At 43.8% G+C, this 27,314-nt stretch overlaps 1 protein-coding gene across 1 annotated transcript in view; it reads left to right on the forward strand.

Annotated features, from left to right (window-relative positions):
- Positions 1 to 27,314, forward strand: part of LOC124545637 (protein O-mannosyl-transferase TMTC2-like) — a 189,138-nt gene that overhangs the window by 87,272 nt on the left and 74,552 nt on the right. Inside the window, exons 6-8 of the mRNA XM_047124582.1 lie at positions 7,572 to 7,936; positions 14,339 to 14,453; positions 27,006 to 27,091. Coding sequence (XP_046980538.1) covers positions 7,572 to 7,936; positions 14,339 to 14,453; positions 27,006 to 27,091 — 566 coding nt within the window. The remainder of the gene's footprint in view (positions 1 to 7,571; positions 7,937 to 14,338; positions 14,454 to 27,005; positions 27,092 to 27,314) is intronic.

A 27,314-nucleotide genomic window follows, 5' to 3' on the forward strand; every position in this document is an offset into this window, starting at 1 on the left:
AGTCAACAGACGACGTCGGCCTCTACGATTTTGTGCTGTACGTGTTCCTTCATATTTCCACTGTCACATCGGGAACAGTGGACCTAGGTATTTTTGGGAGTGTGGAAATCTCGCTTACAGAAGTATGACACAAGTGACACACAATCAGACGACTACGTTCGAAGCCCGTGAGTTCCACAGAGCGCCCCATTCTGCTCTCTCACGATGTCCAGTGACTACTGAGGTCGCTGATGTGGAGTACCTGGCAGTAGGTGGCAGCACAATGCACCTAGTATGAAAAACGTATGTTTTTGTGGGTGTCCGGATACTTTTGATCACAGAGTGAATGAAGCATGTCGATCGGAGGGAGGGGGCCGGGGGGGAGGGGGTGTTTGGGAAACACTGCAGTCGTCTTAATGAATAAACGGACCAGAATATGCGATTTCCAAAGGAGAGTGATTAATGGCTTTCGGGCTGAGTGTGGAAGCATTTCCGACACAGCTAAGTTTGTAAACTGCTCTCATGCCGCCGTGGTTAAAGTACATCGTGTTCGGCGAAATGGCGGTATCCATAACCGGCGCGGAGGCTACTTTCGCGCACCACGGGCCACAGGTGACAGGGGTGAGCGACGGCTCCGGGGATGTGTACAATCAATAGACGTGCAGATGTTGAGCAACTGACCGCCCAGATGATCCTAGGGGCTAGCAACACTGTCCTCTCAACGACGTTCAGCGAACGTTGCTCCGTGTGTGGATCTCTGCAGCAGGCACCTGCCCTGGCTGACTGCTGTTCGCTGGCGGCAGAGACTGAAATTTGCACGCCAGTCCCGAAGTTAGACGTGCACTGAGAGGCGACAGGTGGCCTCTTCATATGGGTCACGTTTTACGCTACATGGGACAAGAGGGTTGTAGTCTCAGAAATGTTTTGGAGGCATTCTCTGCGTGATCTCGTCATTCTGAAAGGCAAAATGAATCAACACATCAGTCCTGACTTACCATGTCCATCCTTCGTGCGCAATGACATCTACCAGGAGGATAATGCGGCATGTCACAGAGCTCATAGCGTACTCGTGTGGCTGGATGGGCACCAAGATGAGTTTACCGTACTTCCCTGGTCACCAAAGTCCCCAGATTTAAATACAGTTCAAAATCTGTGGGACCACCTCTACCGGACTGTTCGCGCCATGGATCTTCAACCAAGAAACTCAGCACAGCTGACCAGGATACTGCAATCGGTACTTTCCAGAACCTCACTGACTCCTTTCCTGCACATGCGCACTACAAAAGGTGGTTACTCAGGCTTCTGACAGATGCTCTCATTAATGTGACTGGTTTTTACAAGCAATAACGGCTATGACACTGTTTCAGAGGTCTATGAGTGGATGGCGACCCTTATTTAATCTGATTTTAATAGCTCATCAGTGCAGATTGATTAATCCTCGTTGGTCAACAAAAGTTTTCTAGTAAATTTGGAGAACGAAACTGTGTAATTTGTCTCGAGGGCTGCACGTAGCTAGTAGGGCGTGAATTTTAGCCGCGGTTACATGTTATCTGTTAGGACGGACGAAAGAAATAATTAGGAACGCGTATTTCCGCATTTAAACGAGAACTTCCTTATCTCTTTCCGTAAACATGCCTCCCTAAGACAAATTCAACATATCTCCCTTCTGCGACGACGAATCATCAATGCGTTGCGGGTGAGGTAAGGATATTTAATGATACGCAGAACACACATAGAGACACCAAGTTTTTCGTAACCAAACGATTGCCCTGAAAACCACAGTTCCTTATTTCAGATCGTTGTGATATGCAAGAGCCAGTCTGCAGGTACACGGGTCAAAGTACATGATAGGACAGAAACTGGAAATTTGTGGTAAGGACTATGGGACGAAACTGCAGAGGTCATCTGTCCTTAGGCTTACACCCTCCTTAATCTAACCTAAACTAACGCCTAAGACCGCGCGGCTGCACCTCACGGGGCTACATGATAGGGATGCAGTGCTTAAGATTAGAGTAGGACAGAAGTATCTCCAATGTTAGTCAATCTGTGCACTGAGCAAGCAATGAAGGAGAGCAAATGGAGCTTGGGAAGGGGATTTAGAGTTCACAGAGAAGAAAAGTGAATTGAGGCTTGGCTGTGACGTTATAATTCTATCGTACAATGCAAAGCATTTGAAAAAGCAGGTGAATAAACGGTTACAATACGTAATATAGGAATGAAAGAGTGCTGTATGATGCGTCAGTTAATGTGAATGGCTGTCTCATACACAATATGTGATGAAAAGTATCACAACAATTATCAGTGGACATTAATATTAGGTGTGTCCACCCTTCGCCCTTATGACGGCTTGAACTATGATGGAGGCACCTTTAGTGAGTTGTCTGAATGTCTGTGGAGGAGTGGCAGCCCATTCTTCCTCAAGAGCCAAGGTCATAAAAGATAATGATGTTGGACTGTGGGTTCTCAGCAAAGTCGACGTTCTAACTCTTCTGAAAAGTGCTCCATTTGGTTCTTATCGATACTCTGAGCAGGCCAGTCCATTTCAGAAGTATTATTGTCCGCAAACCATTCCCTCACATACACTGCTTTATTACAGCGTGCATTGTCATGCTGATAAAATCATCGTCTCCGAACTGTTCCTCTACTTTACGCAGTACACAGTGATGTAAAATATTTCCTTTAATTTACGTCTATGGTCACAAACTTTTTGTTAACAGATTACCGGTTTCGGTCTTTAATGACCATCATCAGATATGCTTTATAAAAACAAAATCCTAATGTACTGAAGCCATAGTGGCATCCTCAAATGTTATTCGTTACAACGTCGCAGCTTGTGATGTAAAATGTGTTCATATCCTTCCGTATTTAGCGTTGTTTAAGGCGCAATAAGGAGGCCAAACCCTAATCACGAGAAAGATACTCTCCTCTGTACTTCAGTGTTGGCACTATAAGTGACGGCACGTAACGTTCTCCTGGTATTCGTCAACCCAGGCTCTTCCATCGGATTGCTACAGGATATAGTGTGACTCACCATTCCAAATAAGTCGTTTAGAGCCATTCACTTGCTGGTAACGTCGCTCTTTATGTCATCTCAAGCGTCGCTTAGCACCGACTGCGGAAACATGTGGCTTATGAGGTGCTCGTAGACCATCGTACCCCATTTTCGTAACCACCTACGCACATTGTCCTAGATAGACTGTTTGTTGTCAGCACTTTGGAACTCCACTGAACTCATACGATTTTTCATAACCACCATCTGCGGAGCTGATGATCCCCGCCCGTCAGTACATAAGCTTCACCTTGTCTTGGTTTAGCTGTGTTTGTCTCTTCACTTTTCCACTTCGCAATCATATCAACAACAATCGACTTTGCCAGCTTTAGAAGGGTTTAATTGTCCCTAAGGGACCTGTTAGTCAGGTGACATCAAATGACAGTCGACGTTCGGAGTCAATGAGCTCTCCTGGCTGACACAGTCCGCTGCTGCAGCTTCTCTGCTGATAACACAGCACTCTCCGCCTACTTTTATACTGGCATGTCCGCCTCCTGTGACATCTTGCGGTCGATTCCGCTTTGTACAGAGATGTCCAGATAGTAGGGATCTTTATTGGTACTTATTACCGGACACCAGAGATCTTTATTGTTACTTATTCATGATTGTACCTCATATTCAGAATTGCCAATAATTTCCCAAGATTCACCCACTAATTCAGCTGGCATCGCATAAAGTTTCAGACGGTTAACGCTCTTAGCTGATGTATGGGGGCTATTCGGAAAGTCAAGAACGATATGTCGCGAAATGGAAACCACAGTGAAAATCAAAACTGTTTTATTTGCAGCAGTTAGCTACAACTTCCAGCTAGTTATCTCCATAGTCGCCGATCCCACTTTCGTAGCGCTTTACCAACTTTGCAATACCCTCGTTATAGAAGGCAGCCGCCAGTGCTTGCCGCCAATTCTCTACTCTGGCCTACAGCTCGTTGTCTGTGCCAAAATGTTGTCTTCAAAGCCAGTGGTTCAAGTGAGGAGTGATGAAACTCAGAAGGAGACAATTACTGGATATATTGTGAGAAATAAAACATTTCCAATTGTAAACTGTGCAGGAGAATCTTGCTGGCAACTGTGGCCGAGCGGTTCTAGGCGCTACAGTCTGGAAGTGCACTGCTGCTACAGTTTCGAATCCTGCCTCAGGCATGGATGTGTGTAATGTCGTCAGGTAGTTCTAAGTCTAGGGGACTGATGACCTCAGATGTTAAGTCCCTTAGCGCTTAGAGCCACTTGAACCAATTTTTTGCAGAAGCATCTTCATTGCCCCTGTAGAGTGCGGCTTCCTGAAAAAGAAAACGCAAAACAGTTATGTAATGTTGGCTGCATAGCGTCAGGCGAAATTTCTCACCAGGCCCTCCCACTTGGCGGGAAACACGTTCAAGATATCTTTATGTGCTCTATGTGTGCTCAGAACTAAATAGAACGACGTAACGCGACGGACGTGCATACTAGAGACCCTGCCCAACACACCTTACTTTCCGAATAACCCTAGTAATATAATACAATATCACTTTGCAGGTCTTTCTGCTAGAGAGGAACATCGCGAAAATGGGCTGTTAAGTTGAAAATCATAAAATTTCCCGACAACTGGTGCAAGGACTTAAGTATCCTTCCCACCACTCCTTCCTTTGGGGCGTCATTCTCGGACATTGTGGCCTTGCAACCCCTACTGAACTTGATTTGACTCTGAACATAGCTGCTAAGGTTCAGTGACCGTGTCAGAATTATATTAGAACAAATAAGCCCTCAGTCGCAAATATTAAGTCAAAATTGACCGGGTTTCGACGCTACTATGAGCGTCGTCTTCAGAATTAGACTAACTGTTCTAAAACATATTAGGTATATAATACATTAATAAAATTAAAGTTTGTACTGACTGGAAAAAGATGAAGCACTTACAAGTCACATATTAAAAAAGATCTAAGCCGGAAAGGTGACGTCATGAATAGGGTTGCAACCCTTGTTTACAGTATGAGCAGTCCTTAGCGGCTCACCATCTCACTTACAACTATTCACGACGTCGCCTTTCCGGCTTAGATCTTTTTTAATATGTGACTTGTAAGTACTGCATCTTTTTCCAGTCAGTCCAAACTTTTATTAATGTATTATATACCTAATATGTTTTAGAACAGTTAGTCTAATTCTGAAGACGACGCTCATAGTAGCGTCGAAACCTAGTCAATATTTACTTAATATTTGTGACCGAGGGCTTATTTGTTCTAATATTGATCTGACGCTTTTGGAGTGTAGCAAGGCCGCAATTCTTCCTCTAGTATACAGGGTGGAACCGCTAGGGACCATTCAAAACAATTCGATGAAGTTTGAACATTATGTGAATCAGAAAAGTGTGTATATGCTTTTGCGGCTCTCCAGTTCCAATGCTTCAGAGGCGTGATCATGAAAGGGGGTAGGGGGGGGCGGGAGGTGCTGCATTAACATATTCATGAATAAAGCGCCAAAGGGTCCATCTAAGACCCACCAAATCGGCAATACCACCGGTTTCCTTGCATCTTTTTTGAGCACTTTAAAACTGAGTCTTTGAGAAACTACGACGCCAGCCTCGCACCTTCTCTAGCACCTGAGGGTTAGGCAACCCGTTCAACACCCATCAGATATGGTACGTCTGCCTTCAGGTGCTAGAGTAGCTGCGAGTCTGACATTATGTTTCTGAAAGGTATATTTTAATATGCCCAACAAAGGTGCGTGGGTGTCACCGAGGATGTTGCCGAACTGGGAGGTGTTCGAGGGACCCTTTGTAATATTTTTTCACGCTATGGTAACATTGCACACCCCCTTGATTACGTCACAGGAGGGTTTGAAGCAGGAGAGACGATGAAACATTGACCCTTTTGGCTGCATTGGATCACATAGGAGAGCCGATGAAACATTGACCATTTTGGCTGCATTGGATCACATTTAGATTTTTTCGTATGGTTTTTAACGGTCCTTAGTGGCTCTACGCTGTATACCAAAGCAAAAACTACGGTGGCACTACACTCCAAAAGGGGCGGATAACGTTCAGTTGGGTTCCTTAGAATAAGGTTGAAAGGCCCAGGGGTTGGCAGCAGTGTCGAACGTTCTCAAGAACGTCTTCTTGTTGTGCATCGCGCTGCGAACTGTACTTTTCATCTACGATATTCGTGATAACTTCCAAGGAAATGAGTGGCTGCATTCACGACCATTATGGCACACCCTGAGGCCTTTTTGTGTCGACTGTGTGCGACGTTATGTTTGTTCTCCGAGGCCACCCATAAGAAAACCGCATCATATAAAATCTGCGTGTCGTGGTTCTGACCTGTATTTTAAGAGACGTCAAGCGAAGGGGTGAAATGTGGGTAAGTGGTATGTGACACCCCTCCCCTCTATGACACGCCCACGGTGGCACAGTTGTGTTGAAACTTGGTGCCAATGTGACATCATTAACTCACGCTGCAGCTCACATGAAGTTCTGAGCTGTGGCCTTTCACTCCCGTGTGTTGACACCTGGCTGTTTCTGCGTCGCCGAATGCGAGAGTGATTTAGCAGCGCTCGACGCTTTCTCACCATTACAGAGGAAGGCTGTGGGCTTCGAGCCATATTGGAAGACAATTACGGGGTTTCGAAAAAGTGATCTTTTACTTTTGTTGCATAGCGAGCATTTTCTCTGTCATGTAGTACAACTCCAGCATCATACATAATCCTGATCTAATGAAACCATCACCTGAATCCGTTCATGTCCGTTGTCCATTACGACTGACTTGGGCAATTCTAGCAGAACAATGCTACACCCCACATGTCCAGAGTTTCTACAGTGTGGGTGCAGCAACACTCTTCTGAATTTAAACACTTCCGCTGGCCACCAAATCCCAGACATGAACATTGAGCATATCTTGGATGGCTTGCAACATGCTGTTCAGAAGAAATCTCCAGCCTCTCGTACTCTTACAGATCTATGGACAGCCCTGTAGGATTCATGGTGTCAAGTCTCTCCAGCACTACTTCGAGTAAATGCCACGTCGTGTTGCGTCACTTCCGCCTGCTCACTGGTTCTGTACACAATATTGTGCTGGTGTACCAGTTCCTTTGTTGTTCAATGGCCAGGTTTAAGTAGGCAGCTTGCATGACCCTATAGTACCCCAGTTATATAACTGAGATAAGGTGGCCTATAGTTTACGTGAAATATCGTTTCCAGCGAATATTTCTATCATTAAAAATATATAATGAATGATAGCTTTAAGACAGACTGACAAAATCTCTGGACCAACTGGGGTTCTATCCTAAGGTCTTTCAGTTTACAGGCCACACTTTTTCACTTTACCAGGCACAAGGCCAATGTTGTATGTGAATGCACTTAAAAGGCACAATTTCAGAATAATAATTTTGCAGCGACATGTGTAGCTTGAAATTCATACCAAGTTTTTATGTCCATTCATGTAGAAGAACAGTTTTATGGAATCAGGTGAATCTTCATGAAATACACTGCATTTCTTGTATGTGAAGATATAGTGAATGCAGTCGCTAACCTCAGGTTGCGTTGGAGTAGTGAGACTTGTCGTGTTCTGGCACAGCGTCAGTGGCCCCTGTGGCAGAGGTGCGCTGCTGGTGAGCCTGTCGCTGCTGGTGGTGCCGTTCCTGCCGGCCAGCAACGTGGCGCGCTACGTGGGCTTCGCAGCAGCGGAGCGCGTGCTCTACCTGCCCAGCGCCGGGCACTGCCTGCTGCTCGGCCTGGGCTGGCAGCGCCTCAACCGCAGGTCCCACCACCACCAGCACCACCACCACCACCACCACCACCACCACCACTGGGGGTGGCTGTCAGGGTTTGCACTGGCTGCCACACTGGCCAGTCTCGGAGCACGGACCGTACTCCGCAACAGGGACTGGTACGACGAGGAGAGCCTCTTTCGCTCTGCGCTTCACATCAACCCACCCAAAGGTGAGTCTCCTTCCTGGCCTGTCCCATTCACTGAAGCTTTTATTCTTATACAGCAGTTATATTGACACACCTTGGCCTTTTACTTCACTGTAGCCTCCTGTCACATTTAACAGGTATCCCACAACATAAATTATGTGATGTATGTGTACATGGATGTACTATACGTTTTGGGATACTGATGAAACAGAATGTTACCGCCGATCATCTGTGTTCATCAAGGTACATCACAATTATTACCGTCAATAGTGTAAAAACTATTCGATAAGCAATCATCTAAAAAAAGGTACAGTTCAATTTGATGAAACACAAATCACTATACAAGTACGCAGGAAAGCAGCCACAAAAGCACTGCTACATACAGTCATTTCACTGTCCACAGAATACAAGAATCGTGTCCTTCTGTATCATTCTGTGTGGAATCTCAATATGTCCTGTGTAATTACACTCGCCTTTGTGATCTCCATTCCAGTATACGTAGGTGTGCAGGATACCATCCATGGTATAGCAGAGCAGACAGGCTCATTGCTATTGATATCAAGCTCGAAGCTGTCGGTATCACTGTTGATTTCGTACCTCAATGTACATACCAACACAGTATCTTCGTATCCTTCAGTATCAATATCAATTCTCCTGATGCAGAAATCGCATCTTGATCTCACACCTGGTAAAACAGTGATAAAATTCAAGATCGATGAAAATAGCCTCTCCATAAAGCAAAATAGGTGACGATCTCCAGATTGGCCGACAAAAAATGGCTCTAAGCACTATGGGACATAGCATCTGAGTTCATCAGTCCCCCAGACTTAGAACTACTTAGACCTAACTAACCTAAGGACATAACATAAATCCATGCCCGAGGTAGATTCGAACCTGCGACTGTAGCAGCCACGTGGTTCTGGACTGAGATGCCTAGAATCGGTCGACCACAGCAGCAACTTCTAGCAGAGGCAGAAATGCTTCAGAGCACATGTTTAGCACACATTCTCTAACACGGGCCTCTACAGTAGATTATACCTTCTTGTTCCTGTTTTAACCTAATGACATCAGCACTTACATCTGCACCGAGCGACGTGGCGCAGTGGTTAGCACACTGGACTCGCATTTGGAAGGATGACTCTTCAATCCCGCGTCTGGCCATCCTCATTTAGGTTTCCCGTGATTTCCCTAAATCGCTCCAGGCAAATGCTGGGATGGTTCCTTTGAAAGGACACGACCGACTTCCTTTCCCGTCCTTCCGTAATCCAATGAGACTGATGACCTCACTGTTTGGTCTCTTCCCCCAAACAACCCAACCCGTGAATCAATGGAAACGTGTCATCTGATCGGATGAATCACATTTCTTGTTACACACGGTCGGCAGACGTGTATGGATACATAATCATAGGATCTATGATAGTAATCAGATGCACCATTACGCTGTGGACTACGTGAACAAATCGTAGAATACTTCATGCTTCATATCTTCCCCGGCACTCGCGGTGTCTTCCAGTAGGATAACTCTCCATGTCACAGTGACAGCATCATACCACACTGGTTTGAGATGTTTGATAGTGGACTCATATTCTTGTTTTGGTCACCATATTGACCCAGTCTGAAGCTAACGGAACACATCTGGGACGCTACTGAGTACCAGCTTAGCGACCACAAACAACCATTCTAGAAAGATGCTCCTAGATATTAAATCGTCGTGAGTGATACTGGTGACAGTCCACAGATCATCTTGTCGAACGGTGTTGCATCCTGCATAAATTTACGAGCGTTTCATTATTTTGATTTATGGCCTTGTACCAACTAGTGATCATAACCACGTTTTCCTGTATCTGGAAGAGTTATCAAATTACACCGTCTAGGCAGCTGTAGCGGAAAACGGATGGAAATTCCGACTTGTGGGACATTTCAAATGTGGTTAAGTACGTTCTGTGCTATCTTCAGTGAGTTTAATTTATTCTTCGTTTTTGCACGATGCTGTCAATGAAGCTAAAAAGAATGTCTAGCAGGTTTTCTACGAATATCGTTACAGTCCTACAACATTTCTTTGATTTACACCCAGTTCCATTTTCGTTTTCTCTTAAAGAAAAACGTATTGAGCAGTTTGCCACAGGGTAACGCTCTTGCCCCAATTTTCTTCAATATTTTTATGAAGTACCAACCCTTCCCAGATGGTTCTAGGGGCTTTATTTATGCAGATGATCGAGCTATTGCCAACCACACAACTCATTTTTTGCTATAGGAAAAAAAGGTATGGGAAATGCTAGCTGAAATACCCGACTAATAGAGAGAAAATCAATCTAGGCCTAACCCATCAAAACGTCAGGTATGTACCTTACATCTGAAGGACAAGCACGCTTCACTGAAATTGCAAGTAGCTTGGAATTACGATTTTGAAGAATAGACATCTACGACCATCCGTCTCTTATTCACCCCCAAGGACAGACTTCGTGTGACCCCATCTGTCTGAGTGTAAATCTCATGGATCAGTGTGAGAACGCTTTCTGAGTATTTCCCTAGTGTTTATCTGAGGTGAGACGTGGCTACCAGTCTAGAGCACTCACCTAGTGGTATGTGGGAAAAGCGACTAGAAACCGTATCCAGGATGGCCAGCTCATCGATCATCGTCATAAATCCGCGAGGTGGATTCGATACGGCTAATGCACACCACCCAGTGTCCTGGAAGTGGCACGTTAGCATAGTTGGCTACTCGGGTCGTTAGTAGTTTAGAGGACGTTCAGTTACACCATTGTCCAACAAATTAGTATGTAGGTGCACCAGTGGTTCACACAAGCACTTACAGAAAGCACTGTATCACAACCAAAAAGAAAGTATCAACTAGAAATAACATCCCTTGCAAAGCGATTGGATCCAGTGGGGTACACAGCCAGAAACGTGGAGAACTATTAGCCTGGTCATGTGCTTGGCACACATCCAGTCACCTTAAACAAGTTGATACTTCTCTGAATTAAACTTTTCGACTCATCCATGAAGGAAACATCTAAAGTGTATATCTCACATGTGCAACCATTGTATGGATATCAACCTGCCCACCGACGAAAGAGGTCTAAGAGAAGTTCCGTTCACAGAACCGAAAATCTGAAAGAATCTCCTCAGACCGTAAGATTAAGATTGAGGAGGACAAGAAATACTCACTATGCTGGCTGGATGCAACCAATCGAATATCTTCTCCAAGGACATGAACATTGGTCTATATGGAAATTGTTAAACAGAATGAACACTAGTGTTGACACCTGTAGAATATATTACAGCGAGGCTTCCCTAGCCCATCTAAGTTCTGTGACTGTGGCAAAGTTAAAACCTCAGTTCACTTCAGGAACTGGAGTAAGTGCCCTTTGAGGCGCACAATGTAGAGCATGCTGGCAGCGACATCTAATCCCCATGATTAGGCAAAATTCTGGGCAGACACTACATGATTAGTTCATATGTTTTGACATTACGTACGGTTATATAGTGCAATCATTATTTTCATCATTGTTTGTTTCTGAAAAGAATAAAAAGAAGCTAAAAACAATTTCTACTCAATCCCTTTTTTTTATATCAAAACTCCCGTGTCTAATGCTTTCCACTTTCATCGCAATCGATATCAAAACTACAAGGCAACATTTATGCATACACTGCGAGTATCTATGTGCAACAAATTTGTAAGTGTATTGTGTAAACATGGGGAAACTCCTTCACACAACAAATGTCACGATTACCCCACAATTTTAGAGTTTAACTAGAGTGAATATTTAACTACCCAAAAGTATATAGCGTAAATACAGTTATTTTCATGTACACTGATCAGCCATAAAATTATGACCAACTACCTAGTAGCCGGTACGTCCACCTCTGGCACGGATTACAGCGGCTACGCGCCATGGCATGGGAGCACTGCGACGTTGGTAGGTTGCTGGAGGGAGCTGGCACGACATCTGCATTCATAAATAACCTAATTCCCACAAATTTCGGGGAAGTAGGCGATGTGTTGGATCATGTTCAGATCTGAAAAGTTGGGGGGGCCAGCACATCAAATGGATTTCGCCACTCTGTTCCTGTGTTTCTCGACTCACTCCATCACACTCCTGGCTTTCTGACATGGCGCATTACCTCGCTAAAAATGCCACTTCCATCGGGAAAAATGATCGTCCTGAAGGTATGTATGTGTTCTGCGACCAAAGTAAGACTCCTTGGCCGTCATGGTGCCTTGCACGAGACTCACTGGACCCATGGATGCCCACATGAATGTTTCCCAGAACAAAATGGAGCCACCGCCAGCTTGTCTCCGTCCCGCCGTACAGGAGTCAAGGAACTGTTCCCCTGGAAGCATGCAACGCTCTGACAGAGTGCCAACGCACAGTGCCGATTGTCAAGTGCCCATTTCAGTCGTATTTCCCGATGCCATGGTATTAACGTTGGCACATAGTGGGTCGTCGGCTACGGAGGCCCATCGTTAGGAGTGTTCGGTGCACTGTGTGTTCAGACACACTTGCACTCTGTTCAGCATTAAATCCTGATGTTAGTCCCGCCACAGGTTGCCACCTGTCCTGTTTTAGCAATCTGCCCCGCCTAGTCGTCCTACAACTGTAATGAGGGGTGGCCGCCCAACTCTACCGACGTCTGGACGTGGTGTCACCTTGTTATCGACACTTGTTGAAGACACTCCCCACAGCACGCCTCTAAGTCCCTGCGAGTCGTGCAGCTCCAGAAATGCTCGTGCCGAGCCTCCGGGTCATCGCAATCCGCCCTCTGTCAAACTCTGATACGTTTCGCGCCTTCTTCTTTTTACTCACAGACAGCTCAGTCACTGATACTACACGCACTGTGTGGTGTCTGACCAGCAGTCATTCTGCGCCACGTGACTTTGCTATCGCCTGGACGGGTTTATATTGACATTAGGATAGATGGTTGTAATGTTCTAGCCGATCAGTGTAAAAATGGAAAAGGAAATGCATTGTATTTATTTTATGATGAGAAAAACTTAGCATCTGACTGTTCCACCTAGTACATCACTGTAAAAGTTACAACACCCGTGTACGGTATTTTGTTCGTTACGAAGTCTTCATGTCAAATGCACGCCTTTTTCAATATTTTTCATGTATATGTCAGCTAAGTGATGCTAGTTGTTTTGTAATTTTCAGTTCAGTGTATGAAAAAGACTGTTATTCAGTCTCTCTCTCTCTCTCTCTCTCTCTCTCTCTTTCCGTGCATGTGTGCGTGAGAGAGACAGTGAGAGACATAGAGAGAGACTCTCTTTCCATTTCTGTAATTCTCTCAGTTTTACAGTCAAGGCTTACTGCCTTAGAGAAACACTATAAATCCTTCGTAAATTTTTTTCTTACGTATTTTAGCCTGAGGTCCATCAACTGATATCGTAACCAGTTTCGACTCATTACCAAGTCATCATCAATCATCAGAAGTCATTACATGTTTTAGCCTGAGGTCAGCAGTCAACAAGTATCGTAACCAGATTCGACTTATTACGAAGTCATCATCAGAAGATCTCTTCAAAAATAAAGAAAAACGAGGACAGTAAAATACTATGGAACTGAATGACTGATGAAACAAACTTCCATACACAAGTATATCTGCTTGCATACGTTGTACAGTAACTCGTCAACAGAACAGCCCCGAAAAGGTGGTGACAAAGTAAGGTTTTCTGCACTCTGATTTTTGGAAGTGAAGGCTACGGTTAAATACGTAACATTGTAAACATTTTAGCTCTCTAATCGCAGACGCAAGATTTAAAATAACAAATATATAGAACAGATAACGACATACACGCTTCTCAGATTGAAAACTGACAAAAAAATATTACGTAAGTTTTGATATAGATAAACTATACGTAGCCTAGATGCACGATAGATGACGCCAGTCTGCAGACGGGATTTGAAAGTAACTCCCTACTTAACTGGCCTTTGCAAGTGTACAGTAAATAGAATGTGTGAAATAAAACTACTACAAGGCAAGTATGAGCCTGCACCATACGGAATCCTAACAAAAGAAAAAAGAAAAAATAGGGAGATCACACCATAACATAACCCGAAAAGGCTCTGTCACGAAAGCAGTTTTTGTTCATTTGTTGGTATTTCCTTTCTACTAATTAGTGAAAATTTCAATCAGGTGTGCCCTAATGGCATGCTTAGGAACATAATAAAAAGCATCAAGACGATTATCTTAACGTCTGACTTTTTGTCCGAATTTTCTTTTTACTGTTATAACCAAACGCTCTTTTATTTACCAACTACGTTGCAATGTGTCCTACTATTTTTCTTTCTTTTTAAACAGATCATCCGTCTATGAAGTGGTATTCAGTCTAAATACAATTTGAGTGACATGAGTCTGAGATATAGACAGTAGAGACACTTTGAGCTTTAGTTGCCGACGATGAACATTTGTGTTGCGTTGCAGCGTACGGCAACCTGGGCTGCGTGCTGAGCTCTGCGGGCCGCCTGGAGGAGGCGGAGTGGGCGCTGAGGCAGGCGCTCAAGCACAGGCCCAACATGGCGGACGTCCACTACAACCTGTGAGTACCACAGCGAGCGTAGCAACGGTAGACTTACTGATATTCACTAAACAGTGTAAACTTCTATTCTATAGAGACGCATTCGTACGAATAACTGCTGTCATCGAGAGATCGTTTTAAGTACGTAAAGCAGGTTGAAGTGGCTCAGTAGCCTGTTCGGTGTCCATGAGTATTTCTCCAATGTTGACTGTACTGCATCCCACAGCTGCTGAAGGGTGTATGGAGCTTGTTGCACGCAGTGGCCGTACCTAATACGCTTTTCCCATATGCATACCATTCGATAATGAATCGAGGAACTTCAGAGCATTCCCATGGACGTTCTCGATATGGACTGATTGTGAAATATCGAGTCCTGAAGGTGTGAACGGGTCACCGACACCAGCGACTGAACGCCGATGGCTGTTACATCATCTTATTCTCATATCACCGTATACATTCACTGCTGACTATTGAAACTGCAACACCATGAAGACACCATGCAATAGACTTACTGGGTGAAAGTGTGCAGCACGATTCGATATGCAGATAATTAGCATTTCAGCACAAACACGAGAAGGAAGTAGGACTAGTACATCTACACTCAGCCTTCCAGGCGTTCGTGACGTTTTACACTGCCTCCCAAAATAAAGTTCTGCACTGTGACTTCGTTCAATTACACAGCACCGGCAGGTTGTAACTGACTGAAGATGCAGTTCTCTGTGACATGTTGAACGGTCTCCAGATAGTAATAGTGATGTTTATGTTTAGTGTTCTTACCAGGCCTAATAAGGTATATAACGGGGATAAACAGCATCAGCTACTGAGTCATCACTATAAGGGACACGGACATGCAAAGTACTCTTGTGAAACAGTATTTCAGCACCTGACAGATTGACCATTTTGGGGACTGGTCGAATGATGCAGTATCGAGATTCGTGGGACGTTCGGATGTGACAGTGGCTTGATGTTGGACTGAATGCGAACGTAAGGGAATGCACTACGTCGGTCTGCCACAAGGGAGCAACGCCACACTGTAACTTATTCACATCTGCGCCTGCCATCCAAGAATAAATAATGGACTTCCTGCAACATTCTACATCATCGCGTACAACTGGCCAGGGACTAATAGCAGCCGGACTAAAGAGTTATAGTCCCATATGTAGGCTGCCGTTAGCACCACAACACAATCGGCTGCGTTTGGAGTGAGAAGCACGGACTGCTGATGAATGGAGTCGCAATGTGTTCAGTGTTGAATCATGCTCCTCCACGACGCCAAATGGGTCTTTGACGAGTAAGGCGACGGCCTGGGGGAATGTCTCATTCTTTGATTGTTTGAAGAGGAACAGTGGTGTTACTCTCGGCATCATCGTGTGGGGAGGTGTCAGGCATGACTTTAGGTCATTGCTCGTAGCGACTAAGGGAACTCCGATGGCTCAACGACACGTCACGGACATTCTGCGTCCTCAACGTGTTGCCTCCCATGCGATAATATCGGTTGGTTGGTTGGTTTGGGGTATAAAGAGAGCAAACTACAGGGCCATCAGTCTCTTTTTCCTCAATCAAACACGTGTCAAGATAAAACAATTAAAAACAAAGGAGCTTGGGGAACTAAAATGGCGTAAATCTAACGGGGAACCACACCGAAAGAGCAAACGAAAGACGCGAACCAACGGGGGAAACGTACACCAAAAGGTAGAGGAAGGTATTAAAATCATATATTAGATGGCCTGGGCTGGCTGATCACAACGATAAAAAAGGATGAGCCAGCCACTATGCAACATATTAAATTCGCCAGCCTAAAAGACCATGAGAGAAGGACACATATAGGGGAAAGACCAACACCAAACCAAACAAAACAAAATGCAAAGAAAGAGTGGCGAAGAGGTAAAATAGACGGAGTGTGGAGGCCTGGAAGAGAAGGTCAGACGCCCAACCTCTCACGAATATAACGTAAAATAATTCGGCCGTTGAGGCATTGTCGTCCAACAGTGTAGGTGGGGTGCTGGGAAGGTTAAAAGTCCGCCACAGAGCAGTTGAAGTCAGACTTGGAACCCTGCATTCAGCCTGGAGAGAAAGATGCGGTCCCAGAGACCGAGGACCACCCCCGACGGTGGCAGGAGGGAGACTGCAGACCTCAGTTCAGACCCAGGCGCCGCTTCCCCCACCACCCCCAGTAGCCGCCGCGCCGGCCGCACCGAAGACACCAGGAGAGAAACGGTGGAGGTGATAACGGCTAGTATATATAGGGCGCCGAGAGGAACAGCACAGCATTCGTTAGGAACCACCTGAAGATGGCAGCATGTACGTCTGCCGAAATATTGTGGAGAAATTACGACGTTACCCCGTCGGATACCCGAGAACTGTTCAAATTGCAATTTTTGTTTCCAATAGTGTATGTAGGCATTCTGAAATGTTGGTACCCTAGAAAATTGTAGCGCCAGAATTATTCGACGCATAAGTATCAATTTTATTTCCATAAAATATGGATGTTTTCGATATATCGTGGCATCTCAGTGGCCGGTCTGCTGTGTAGATGGTCGGCAGCTACACCTGCACCTCACTTGGTCTCAGAGAATCCTGGAATTTTTCCTCTGTTAGTCTCGAATGACGTTGTATTTTTGGGAAATTCTGTTCACAGACCAAAAGTATTTGACCAGAAACGGGCGGTCAGACTGATATACGTTGTGCGCTCGCAAACTTCGTGTGGGCTGTTGTTCAGGTACCTTTGAATTCTAATTCTGACGCCCCTTTACATATATTTATTGTATTATGGGGTTTATTGTTGACAGATTGACTCGTTCAAAAGAAACTACAACATTCATCTGAGTATTAGACGGAAAAAACGACATGCACTTGGATAATACTTCCCTAAGTATTATACAAAAAGGTGTGCGGTAAGGAACACATTTCGTTTTTAGTAGGCTTTTAGCAAAACAGAAGAAATAGTCTGATAATCCCTAAGTCACACTGCTTCTGTTCCATACAGAAATTTCTCGCACTCTTTTTCGTGTTTCATATTTTCTTTGGTTCTTTCGTTCATAAATTCTATAATCAGAATTTTGTGATCTATGTATTGACTCGTTCTATGACAAATAGCTCCAGTTACCATTGGCCTACAGAACATATTAGGTAAGCGAAATAAACAAATGTCGCTCTCTTTCCGTATCCAACAAAATCTCCGTTTCCACCTCTATTCCTCACGTAGTCCAACGCTTTAGTTGGAATTTTGAGACTGGGCGTTATCATGATAAGGGCATCTCTTCTTCTCGTTTTGACGTTCGCTAGTTTTTTATTGATATTCGCCGCCAACATGCTGCAGGACCGCTTCACGTTTCAAAAACATCCATTATTACATTCCTTCACAGGGTCTCCAACCAATCGCCGGCGTCACGAAACCGAGTAGCAAAATGTTGGTGATATATATCTGCGCGCGGGTACATTATAGTGTAACCGTGGATCACACAGTGTCCGTCCCAATTAATGCCTTTCTCTTGTGTGTGTGTGTGTGTGTGTGTGTGTGTGTTGGTGTGTGTGTGTGTGTGGGTGGGTGGGTGGGTGGGTGGGCGGGTCGGTGGGTGGGTGGTTGAGTGAGTGAGTTGCTTGTGTATAAATTGATTCCAGCCACTTTACAGGGATCCCAGCACGGACGGGACATGTTGCGAGTCTCTTCGGTTAGTGGAAGGTCAGATATTCCGAGTATAGGCAGGTTTCATTTTCACATACCCAGTAGAACGTCAGTTAATTTCATTAAATATATGCTTAAGCTAAATTTGTTTTCAAGAACGTTCCAGTTATAACAGCAATATGCAAATTCAAAGTTACTGAAACTGGGCACAAATACGAATTAAAAAACTTCATCTCATGTGTTAAACTATACGACTACAATCTGCGCACAAACATCAACTACTGAAAAATTGTGTATTTGTTTTAGCCGACGTGAGGACTGTGGCGAAAAGTACTGGATGCACACAATGAAGTTTTTTATGATGGCGACGAGATTAATATCATTTTCCAGAAATTTGCAACGCTGGTTTGAAGATACTATCATCGTTTTGTTTTTACCTGCTGAAGTTTACCGCATAATAAATGCCTTTGTATTCGCTTTCTCTACGGATTGTTAAGTTCGTGAGTATTACGAACATTATTAGGCATAAGCGTCATCTAGAAAATTTGTGTCTATCACTTAGGCATTTCTGCTAATTAATACGTATGTTGCACTTAAAACCTTCACGTTGTGAATTGCAAAAAACATATTCGCGATATGAAAGATTCGTATATTATGAACTATCTGGTTAGTACAAATTTACTAAGCTTGCAGTCGTAGTCTCTGTCTAATTTCAACAACGCAGTGACGCATATAAAATCCTGCGCAGCATTCTTTCTGCTGCGTAGGATAACATCAAACCATCTCCATTTGTCGTACTTAGAGAGGCAGCGAGTGATAACACCAGGTATTCGAAATCTGTGGAAATGGTGTTCATATCTGGAGGACGAGATTTGTTTTACGTGTTTTCCCAAACGATGGTACGTTTGAAATGACTTGGTCAATTGCCTATCCTCTTCTGATCCTCTTCGGGTAGTAGCCCAAACTACATCCTAGTCTCTGACATTCCTTTTCTATCGAAGAAGACGCTGATCAGCAGTGATCCAGTTCGATACAGTTGAGCAATCTTCTCCGTTCTGAGCTCCTGCACAGCATCTTTTGCAACACATTGTAATATGTGCCTGGCTTTCGGAAGCTTTATTTTGACTACAGGTTGTTCCATTACAGCGCATCTTTTGCACATTACAATTACTCGTAGGTGACCTTACCTCGGACATCAGTGGAATACTAGGACTTGCTTTTTCTGCGTCCGTTATTGAGAACGCCGCCATTAGTTTTCTCATGATATATTCCACCACCGAGGCAGTCGAATGATTAACACATTTTTTACTCAAGAAAAATTCCTGTTAGGCCAAGTCATACTAGAGAGACTGCCTGTAGCCTAGCTGTGAGGGAACCGCATTCCGCATCTACACGTTATTCTAAAGATGCATCACCCAGTAAACATCTTGATTCTGATTTTAAATGTACGTCCCATTCAGAATGGGATGCGTGGGGAATAGTTCCAATTGAAAGGATGAATTAATATCGGAGAAGCATTGTCTGCCAGAGGAAGTCGGTTCAATTTTCGTTGTAAGATGCAGGTACCGACATCCCAAACCCCTTGACACAACAGATCCGTGCGAAGCTGCGTCATTAAAAGGACGTAACAAAAAGACCGAGAAAGAGTTTCCGATTATTGTCGGCCCTCATTTCTTCGATCGTAAGAAACTCTTTGCAGGACGTTGTAAGAGAGATTACAACGCGCAAAAGCTCTGCATAAGCAAGGGAAGGTAAATTTTCGGTGGCAATACGAATTTTCATGTGTGTATTAGGTTTGGAGATTTAAAGTATATTGAAGATATAATTGGCGAAAATGTGTGGCTGTTTGGAAGCATTAATGACGTATTTGATAGTGATACATGTCGGTCAGGTAGAAATGTTCTAAGGGACGTTAACAAAAGTGATGTGCATGAGGAGTCTTCATTGCATTTTACCCTGCGTCTGTGTTATAGGGCACTCGGACGTCTGCTGTCTTGTCCTTTGACAAGTGCACATTAGATGTTACACCCAGTTAGCCAGATACATTGGCTGGCGACACGAGATGTCGCTAGGTCGCGTATCGCTAAGAGCTCTGTATGCAGAGCTCTCGCTCGTCCGTGGATCTCTCTCGGCTGATTGCCTCTTCCCCCACTACCACACTACGCTGAGTGGGAAAACGGCGAAACTGCGAACACATGCCTTTAGATGGCAATGCAGTCGATCGAGAAACATTGAACACCTTACATGGGGCTCTTTTTCATATTTCTCTACAACATATATCGCAAACATACCAATTTTCACTGTAATAAACTTTTTTTTTTCGCTGAAAACATAATAAAATATATATCACGCAGAAACTAACAGCTCATGGACAGTCACAAATAGTTTTGCAGAGTTTTCTCACTCATGATGGTACGTAATCGTGAATTCTTAAGTTTCATAACTGAGGAAAGGTTTTTCGCAGATATGTTTTTATAGAAACAGAAATGTCATATTTGCTGCCACATTGTGGGCTGTGGAAACTCTTCGCAAGGGAAACTTCGTAGAATCTTTGACAGTTTTAGTGTAAAAGAATTTTTCTTTTAAAAGGGAATTACACTGCAGACCTGTCGGTTCCATCTGCACATGCGCAGAGGTGCGTTCAACTGGAGTGGCAAATGGCCTCGCAAACAGCTCAAAACCAGATGTGAGACTGGCATTGTCCTTAAAACGTTTAGAGAATTGCTCCTGAAATTCCTTCAGCGTCGCAGTGAATTCTTCAAAATTCGCCTTTTCTTTAATACCAGAGAGCTTAGGAAAGTGGACGGTGTTTTATTTCAGTAGTTGTCCCTTCCAGAATGTATCAACTTTCATCATCAAATTTGAAATAACTTTCTTCTCACCTTGTAACGTGTTACTGATGGCGTTCAAGTCTGCAATGAAACCCACTGGAAAATGCTAGGTCTGTAGTCTATTTTGGTTCTAATTTTTGTACCTGCTTTCCTTTTCCCTTCCGTAATTATAAAATAATGGGTCTTAAATAGAAGAAACATTCCGAGAGTTATATTCAACTTAACCAACGCACTTCGTGCCAATATGTACGTTTCCATACTCTTCGTCCGTTTCCAACAAAAACAGTTGAATCTGTCGGCATAATAACGAACGCAATTTCAAAAAATTTAGTATCCATTTCGCCAGTTTTGTCATTAACACAGAGTGCTGCTTGATGTGCCAAACAATGAATCCCGTACAAATCATGTATAGGTGTTGTAATTTTCTACTCTTTCATCATCAACTACATCTCTAAATTCTTTGTTCATGCTGTTATAATGCCATCGCATAGTAAAGTTACCGTGCCCGCGGTTTATGTTATTGCGTAATAGACACTGAGAATTCTCAGCCCGTCTTCGAAAAAATTCTGTGATTACCGTTAATTTTTAAAGTTTAGCGACAACATAGAGCTAGATTGCCTCTTTTTGAGTAACCGTCACTGGACCTTTGAACTTCCTTTGTGTCTCGTGCAAATAGCTAGGGATAAACAGCACTGCCCAGAACGAAAAATGCCGCACCAAACGCCAGAGGGAACAGTATCGCACACCACAACTAAATCAACTGTCAAATTGTACCGAGTGGTGCCGGGATGGACCGAGAAAAGCCGAGCCGGATTTAAGGGAGCCAAAGTCTAAAGGGTAATGGGGGGACAAGACAAATATCGTATCGCGCGCATGCAGCACCTTATGCAGCCGGGCAGCAATTGGATGTTTCATGAGAATAACGGTAAATCATGACGAGGTCTTTGCAAGTCTAAAAATCGACAAGTATTTATGCGGTGCTCTCCAGTCATATATACAGAGCGCAGGAATCTGGGCACAAGACTGCTAAACTGGTAAACTAAGCTGACACTGGGCGCGACGGCTGATGGGAGCGACAATAAATGGGAAATGCCTTTACGGTCGCTCCGTCCTACCGCAACGCCCAGTGTCAGCTTAAAAGTGGGATTCCTATGCAGCGTCTGACGTTTGCTGCCGCCGTTGTGCGTCTGCCGCACTGTACTGCTACAGACGGTGTTAGACGGGACTGTGTCCCATGTTGCGTCAGCTGCATGCGGCTGCGGCCCAGCCGGTCTGAGAGCAGTCTAGCAAAGGAGAACACGGCAGCGCGTCCGAGGGAAACGTACTGTTCACGGCGGTGGGAGATGAGAAACTGGTAGAAATTGTTTCTAAATTTCCTTGTATCTACGATGTATCGTTACCAGTATACAAGGACCAAACTGTGAAGGATAATGCTTGGAGAGAGATAGCGGAATTCGTGGAGAGAACAAGTAAGAAAAATACATTATACTTTCTGTTTATTCATAATGTTTATCACTTAGTTATCAGGCAAATAATGCATATTGTAATAAACCAGAATAAGTAGCATCGTCCCACAGTTATTATTATAATAATGAAGTGTACACAAAGTGAATACTAAAACCTGATACGTTAAAATGGTCAATTTATTATAATGTGCATACAAATTTTTAAAGATTATTCAGTAACGCTAGGGAGTTCAAAGCCTAATGCATTCTGTTAACGTGATCACTTTGCCACGGTGTTATCGCTGCACCTCCAAGGCTGTTGAAGTATTCTGTAAATGAAACTCCCACAGAAAATCCATCAGCGTGTGCTTAACCACCACTCTTTGCTAACGGCCCAAGATTTTCAGTAGATAGTGGTTCACTTCTGTTTAATTCAAAATGAGGCTCGTTATTTTTCTCTAAGAATGCATCTCTAAGTAAATTGTGTAAACAGCAAGTAACAATAATCAAATTATCAGTCGTTCCTGGCTTCAGACTGATCTGCGAATAAAATATGCGAAATACTTGACTTAACAGAGGAAGGCATTTTCAGAAACTCTATGAGCTCGTGAAGGAAGGTAGTTAAAAATAGCTTTTTTTTAGGTCAGTACTAGCAACTCGACGAGAGAAAGGTTTCATCATGTTTGGATGTAAACGAAATGCCTCGTCCCCGACAAATACATGTGGCACTACTGTTTCCGAACCCGGTAGCTTAGTAGGCGGGGTAACATCCTACCACTTGAAAACAGTTTCCCGATATTACTTTTATCAAAAATTCCACTGTCACCTTCTTTCCCATATGACCCGACATCAATGAAAATGAATTTGTAGTTCGCGTCAGCCACAGCAAGAAGGGCGGCAGAGCAAAAATGTTTGTAGTTGTAACACAATGAGCCTGACAGTGCAGGGGAAAAAATTTCTCACATGTTTCCTGTCGATGGCACCAACACAGTTAGGAAATTACCATTTTTCTTCAAATTCATTACATTTTGATTTCAATTGGTTATGACATCGGTGGCAAAAGGATTGGCAATGACTTCTTACGTGGAACTGACACCACAACTTCTATGATTTTACCGATGTAAGATGGAGACATTATGATGGCAAATGTCAGTGATCTGAATGTTTCCCCTGTTGCCATAAACCTAAAAACAAAACAAAAATAAGCTGGTGTAACTTTAAAAATTACTATTATTTTTACATCCAGCGAATATTAACGTGCATAATTATTTGGAAGTTCTGCTTCCAGTAAAGGAAATAAATGGCCACTGGTTGATATGTTAATATTTTTAAACAAAATCGATCACAAGAGAGTGTAAGTTGTCATACAATTTGCCTGTTTACGTTATTTTTTATTCCGTTTCAGTTTATTAGTGAGACTGAATTCCCTGTATTTTTGTAATATATTTCACAGAAGTACATACAACGTTGAAGCAAATGAAGTGCAAAGTCCACAATATGATGGTGAACCGAGTAACAGAGAGGTGTGCCAGACATCGCAGACTTTGTCAGGAAAAGAAATTCATTCCGAAGACGTGGAAGGCATCGCGTCGTTCAGACCACCAAGGAAAAGGTCACGACAAAATGATAAAATAATGGAGTTGATGAATTCTCTGGGGGCTGAGAGAGAAACCTTAATGAAAAGACTGGCTGAAGAAAAGCGTGATGATGACATCGATTTGTTTTTTTAAAGTATCGCCCGCAGCGTAAAAAAATTGATTCATAATTTTATCAATGAAGCAAAAATGGGATCCTAGCAGATGCTTATTGATTTGGAGAATCATAGTTCATTTGAATACTTTTCTTCCGTGCATCTTTCATCTCCGAGTACTTTCTCATTCTCAACAACTCCAACGACATCAAGTGTGGATAACACTGCCATCACACCATCTGACAACACAGAGACCGAAAAGCCAAGTTACGAACCCATTTAATGCTGCCATAAGTGTTAATTTCATATTTTCATATTTTTGTGTTGTGCTACTTTCATTTTTTACATTGTGTGCATTATTAATAAAGCAATAACACATTAATAAATTTTATTGCACAGACCTCAATGTTAAAGCTAGTTTTTCATCTAGTGTTATAGGGTATGGATATCTGGGAGACGAATTCTTCCTGATATCTTCTTTGACGAGATCGAGAACATAGTTAAACTGCGCTATGTTCAACCTGAAATACTCTCTAAATTTCTGGTCATTTTTTAACAAATGCCCATTGATGAGTTGTTCACAATACCCTTCCTCAGATCTTGTGAGGTAAATCGGATGTGTTTCAGCATTTCCCTTACATAGCTGAAGCTGAATTTCTTCATCAAAAAAAAAAAAAATGGTTCAAATGGCTCTGAGCACTATACGACTTAACTTCTGAGGTCATCAGTCGCCTAGAACTTAGAACTAATTAAACCTAACTAACCTAAGGACATCACACACATCCATGCCCGATGCAGGATTCGAGCCTGCGACCGTAGCAGTCGCTCGGTTCCAGACTGTAGAGCCTAGAACCGCACGGCCACACCGACCGGCAATTTCTTCATCTTCAACGTCTTCTAACAATAGATAAAACAACAAATCGCGCTCACTCATCCTTTCAGCACAGACGCAGCAGACCAACTAAACACTGTGCGGCCGCCGCTCTATGGGAATCGGCAGCTGTGCGTCAGCCGCACAACGTCAGACGCATAACGACTGCCGCATGCGTCAAACGCGGCATAGGAATCCTACCTTTAGGTTACGTGTACAGTAAATCGGCAGCGAATCCTTGCCGAGTACACTTGTCTCGAGTCTCTGATGCGTGGCGGATTACAGCGTTACAGACACAGAATATTTTGCGACCAGAGAGCGATGTTTTATGTAAATGCCTCAAAAATTTTACCGTCAGTTTAGGACTCTGTTTCAGGAGAGTTGCACCGTTAAACACTTAAGAGTAATTCCGCAATCCTGTGGTCTCGAACTATGCTGGCCAGCGTTAACCTTCATACGTGTGGTTGACTTTGTCCCATGTACTCGACGTTCGCACGCAGGAATCAGCAATCGCTTAGGCACTGAAGCATAACGGGGTTCATATGCACAAGGCGTTGCCTCCCCGGACTGCGTCGACCACAACAGGACGACATACCGCAGGACAAGCGCCACAAGAGGCCCTCCGCGCCAGGGACCTACCTCCTCCGTCATGTTACGTGTCACGTGTGAGGAACTGGATACGAATTCCCCCGCGTCCCGGATATATAGGGCGGAGCAAGTCAAAACATCTTTTTAAATGTCTTCTATTGTATGATTTATGTCTTTCGGCTGAAGAGCAGCGCATATGCTGCTGCCAGCTGTCCCCGATGGGGAACTGAAATACAACTAAGAAAAAAAAAACATCGGCAGTCTGCTCCGCCGAAGCTCTAGTCCAATTCATACGCCGGTTCTTAGGAGCCTATCAGTCAGAGCCCGGAAGGGAGACACCTCAGCGGGATCTACGACTTTCCAGCGATATCCCGAAACGTACCTGTCGGCCAATTACACCGCACGTTCAACCGCCGTTGTTAGGAATTATCAGTGACATAGTCTTCGCATCGCAGTAAGTTTACTCACTGTGTGTTCCAGACGTAAGCCAGTTAGTGTCTGCAAAGTTATACTATTTTTTATTGAGAGAAGCTTTTCCTTTCTTTTCGCGCGACCGCTACGGTCGCAGGTTCGAATCCTGCCTCGGACATCGATGTGTGTCATGTCCTTAGGTTATTTAGGTTTAAGTAGTTCTAAGTACTAGGGGACTGATGACCTCAGCAGTTAAGTCCCATAGTGCTCAGAGCCTTTCTTTTTAAATCACTTTACTCAAGTCGTAATGAATCCTTATTTTTGACTACCTGTGTCTTATTATCGCTTATGAAGCATCTCCTCGTGGAAGATACAGCACTTTGTTTTCGAATTGTTTCATTGCATTAGATATTTGTGGCACTCTTAGTAATATGGTATGTATTGAGTTCGGTGATATATAAACCGTGTGGTGACACTATCACATTTCTGACGATTATGAGCGTTAGTGTTTTATGGCAAGCATACAGCTTATAAACTTTTAAGGAGGTTCATTCTTCACCTCAGTGGATATTAGGATTTTCGTAGATTTTATAGTCAGTTGTTACGACTGAGAAATGGTGCATTCTGTAGAAGAATATATAAACTATTTGATAGTAAACCATGTTTCACATTACAATCCTATTTCATCATCCGCATCTTGCTCAGTAAATTTTAATCCTAGCATGAATATTTTAGTTACGCATAACGTTTAGCCGTTTCTTTCTGTGCTCTTTTAAGTTCTGCTGCACACATCAAACGCGTCTGGGAGAACTGATGCTGAACCGACAGACTTACTATATAGTAATTAATTAATAATAATCGCAAAACCCAACTAGCTTATTCAGTACCTTTGTGAGATACATATTCTGTATTAGCACTAATAAATTATAGAGTGAATTGCTGGTAGCATTAGCAGTACGATGGGGCTAACACTCTGGAAATGTCCTGTGTGGTGTGGTTTGTCACTGGAGCTGCGAAGACTCCGACGTAATCCAGGTTTATACACAGTGTCTATTCGCTAGCTTCTTTCTATTTCCGGCCATTACTTTCCCCTTTGTTTACCTGTGTTGCAGGGGCAACCTACTGCAGGCTAGAGGCCGCCCGGAGGAGGCAGAGCGCAGCTACCGGCTCGCCATCCACTACCGGCCCTCTCTCGCAGGTACGGCGACACTCCTAGAAGTACACGAAGCGATTCCCGACTGGCCAAGTATTGCCGGCAAGCAAACAGTAGACCGAGCCGGGGTGGCACCTTCGTAATCTTCAAGACTTAAAGAGTCAAATACTCCGAAGCGCCAAAGAAACTGGTATAGGCATGCATATTCAAACACAGAGATATGTAAGTAGACAGAATACAGCGCTGCCTACATAAGACGGCAAGTGCC

Source organism: Schistocerca americana, chromosome 8 (genome assembly GCF_021461395.2).
Source record: "Schistocerca americana isolate TAMUIC-IGC-003095 chromosome 8, iqSchAmer2.1, whole genome shotgun sequence".
NCBI lineage: Eukaryota > Metazoa > Arthropoda > Insecta > Orthoptera > Acrididae > Schistocerca > Schistocerca americana.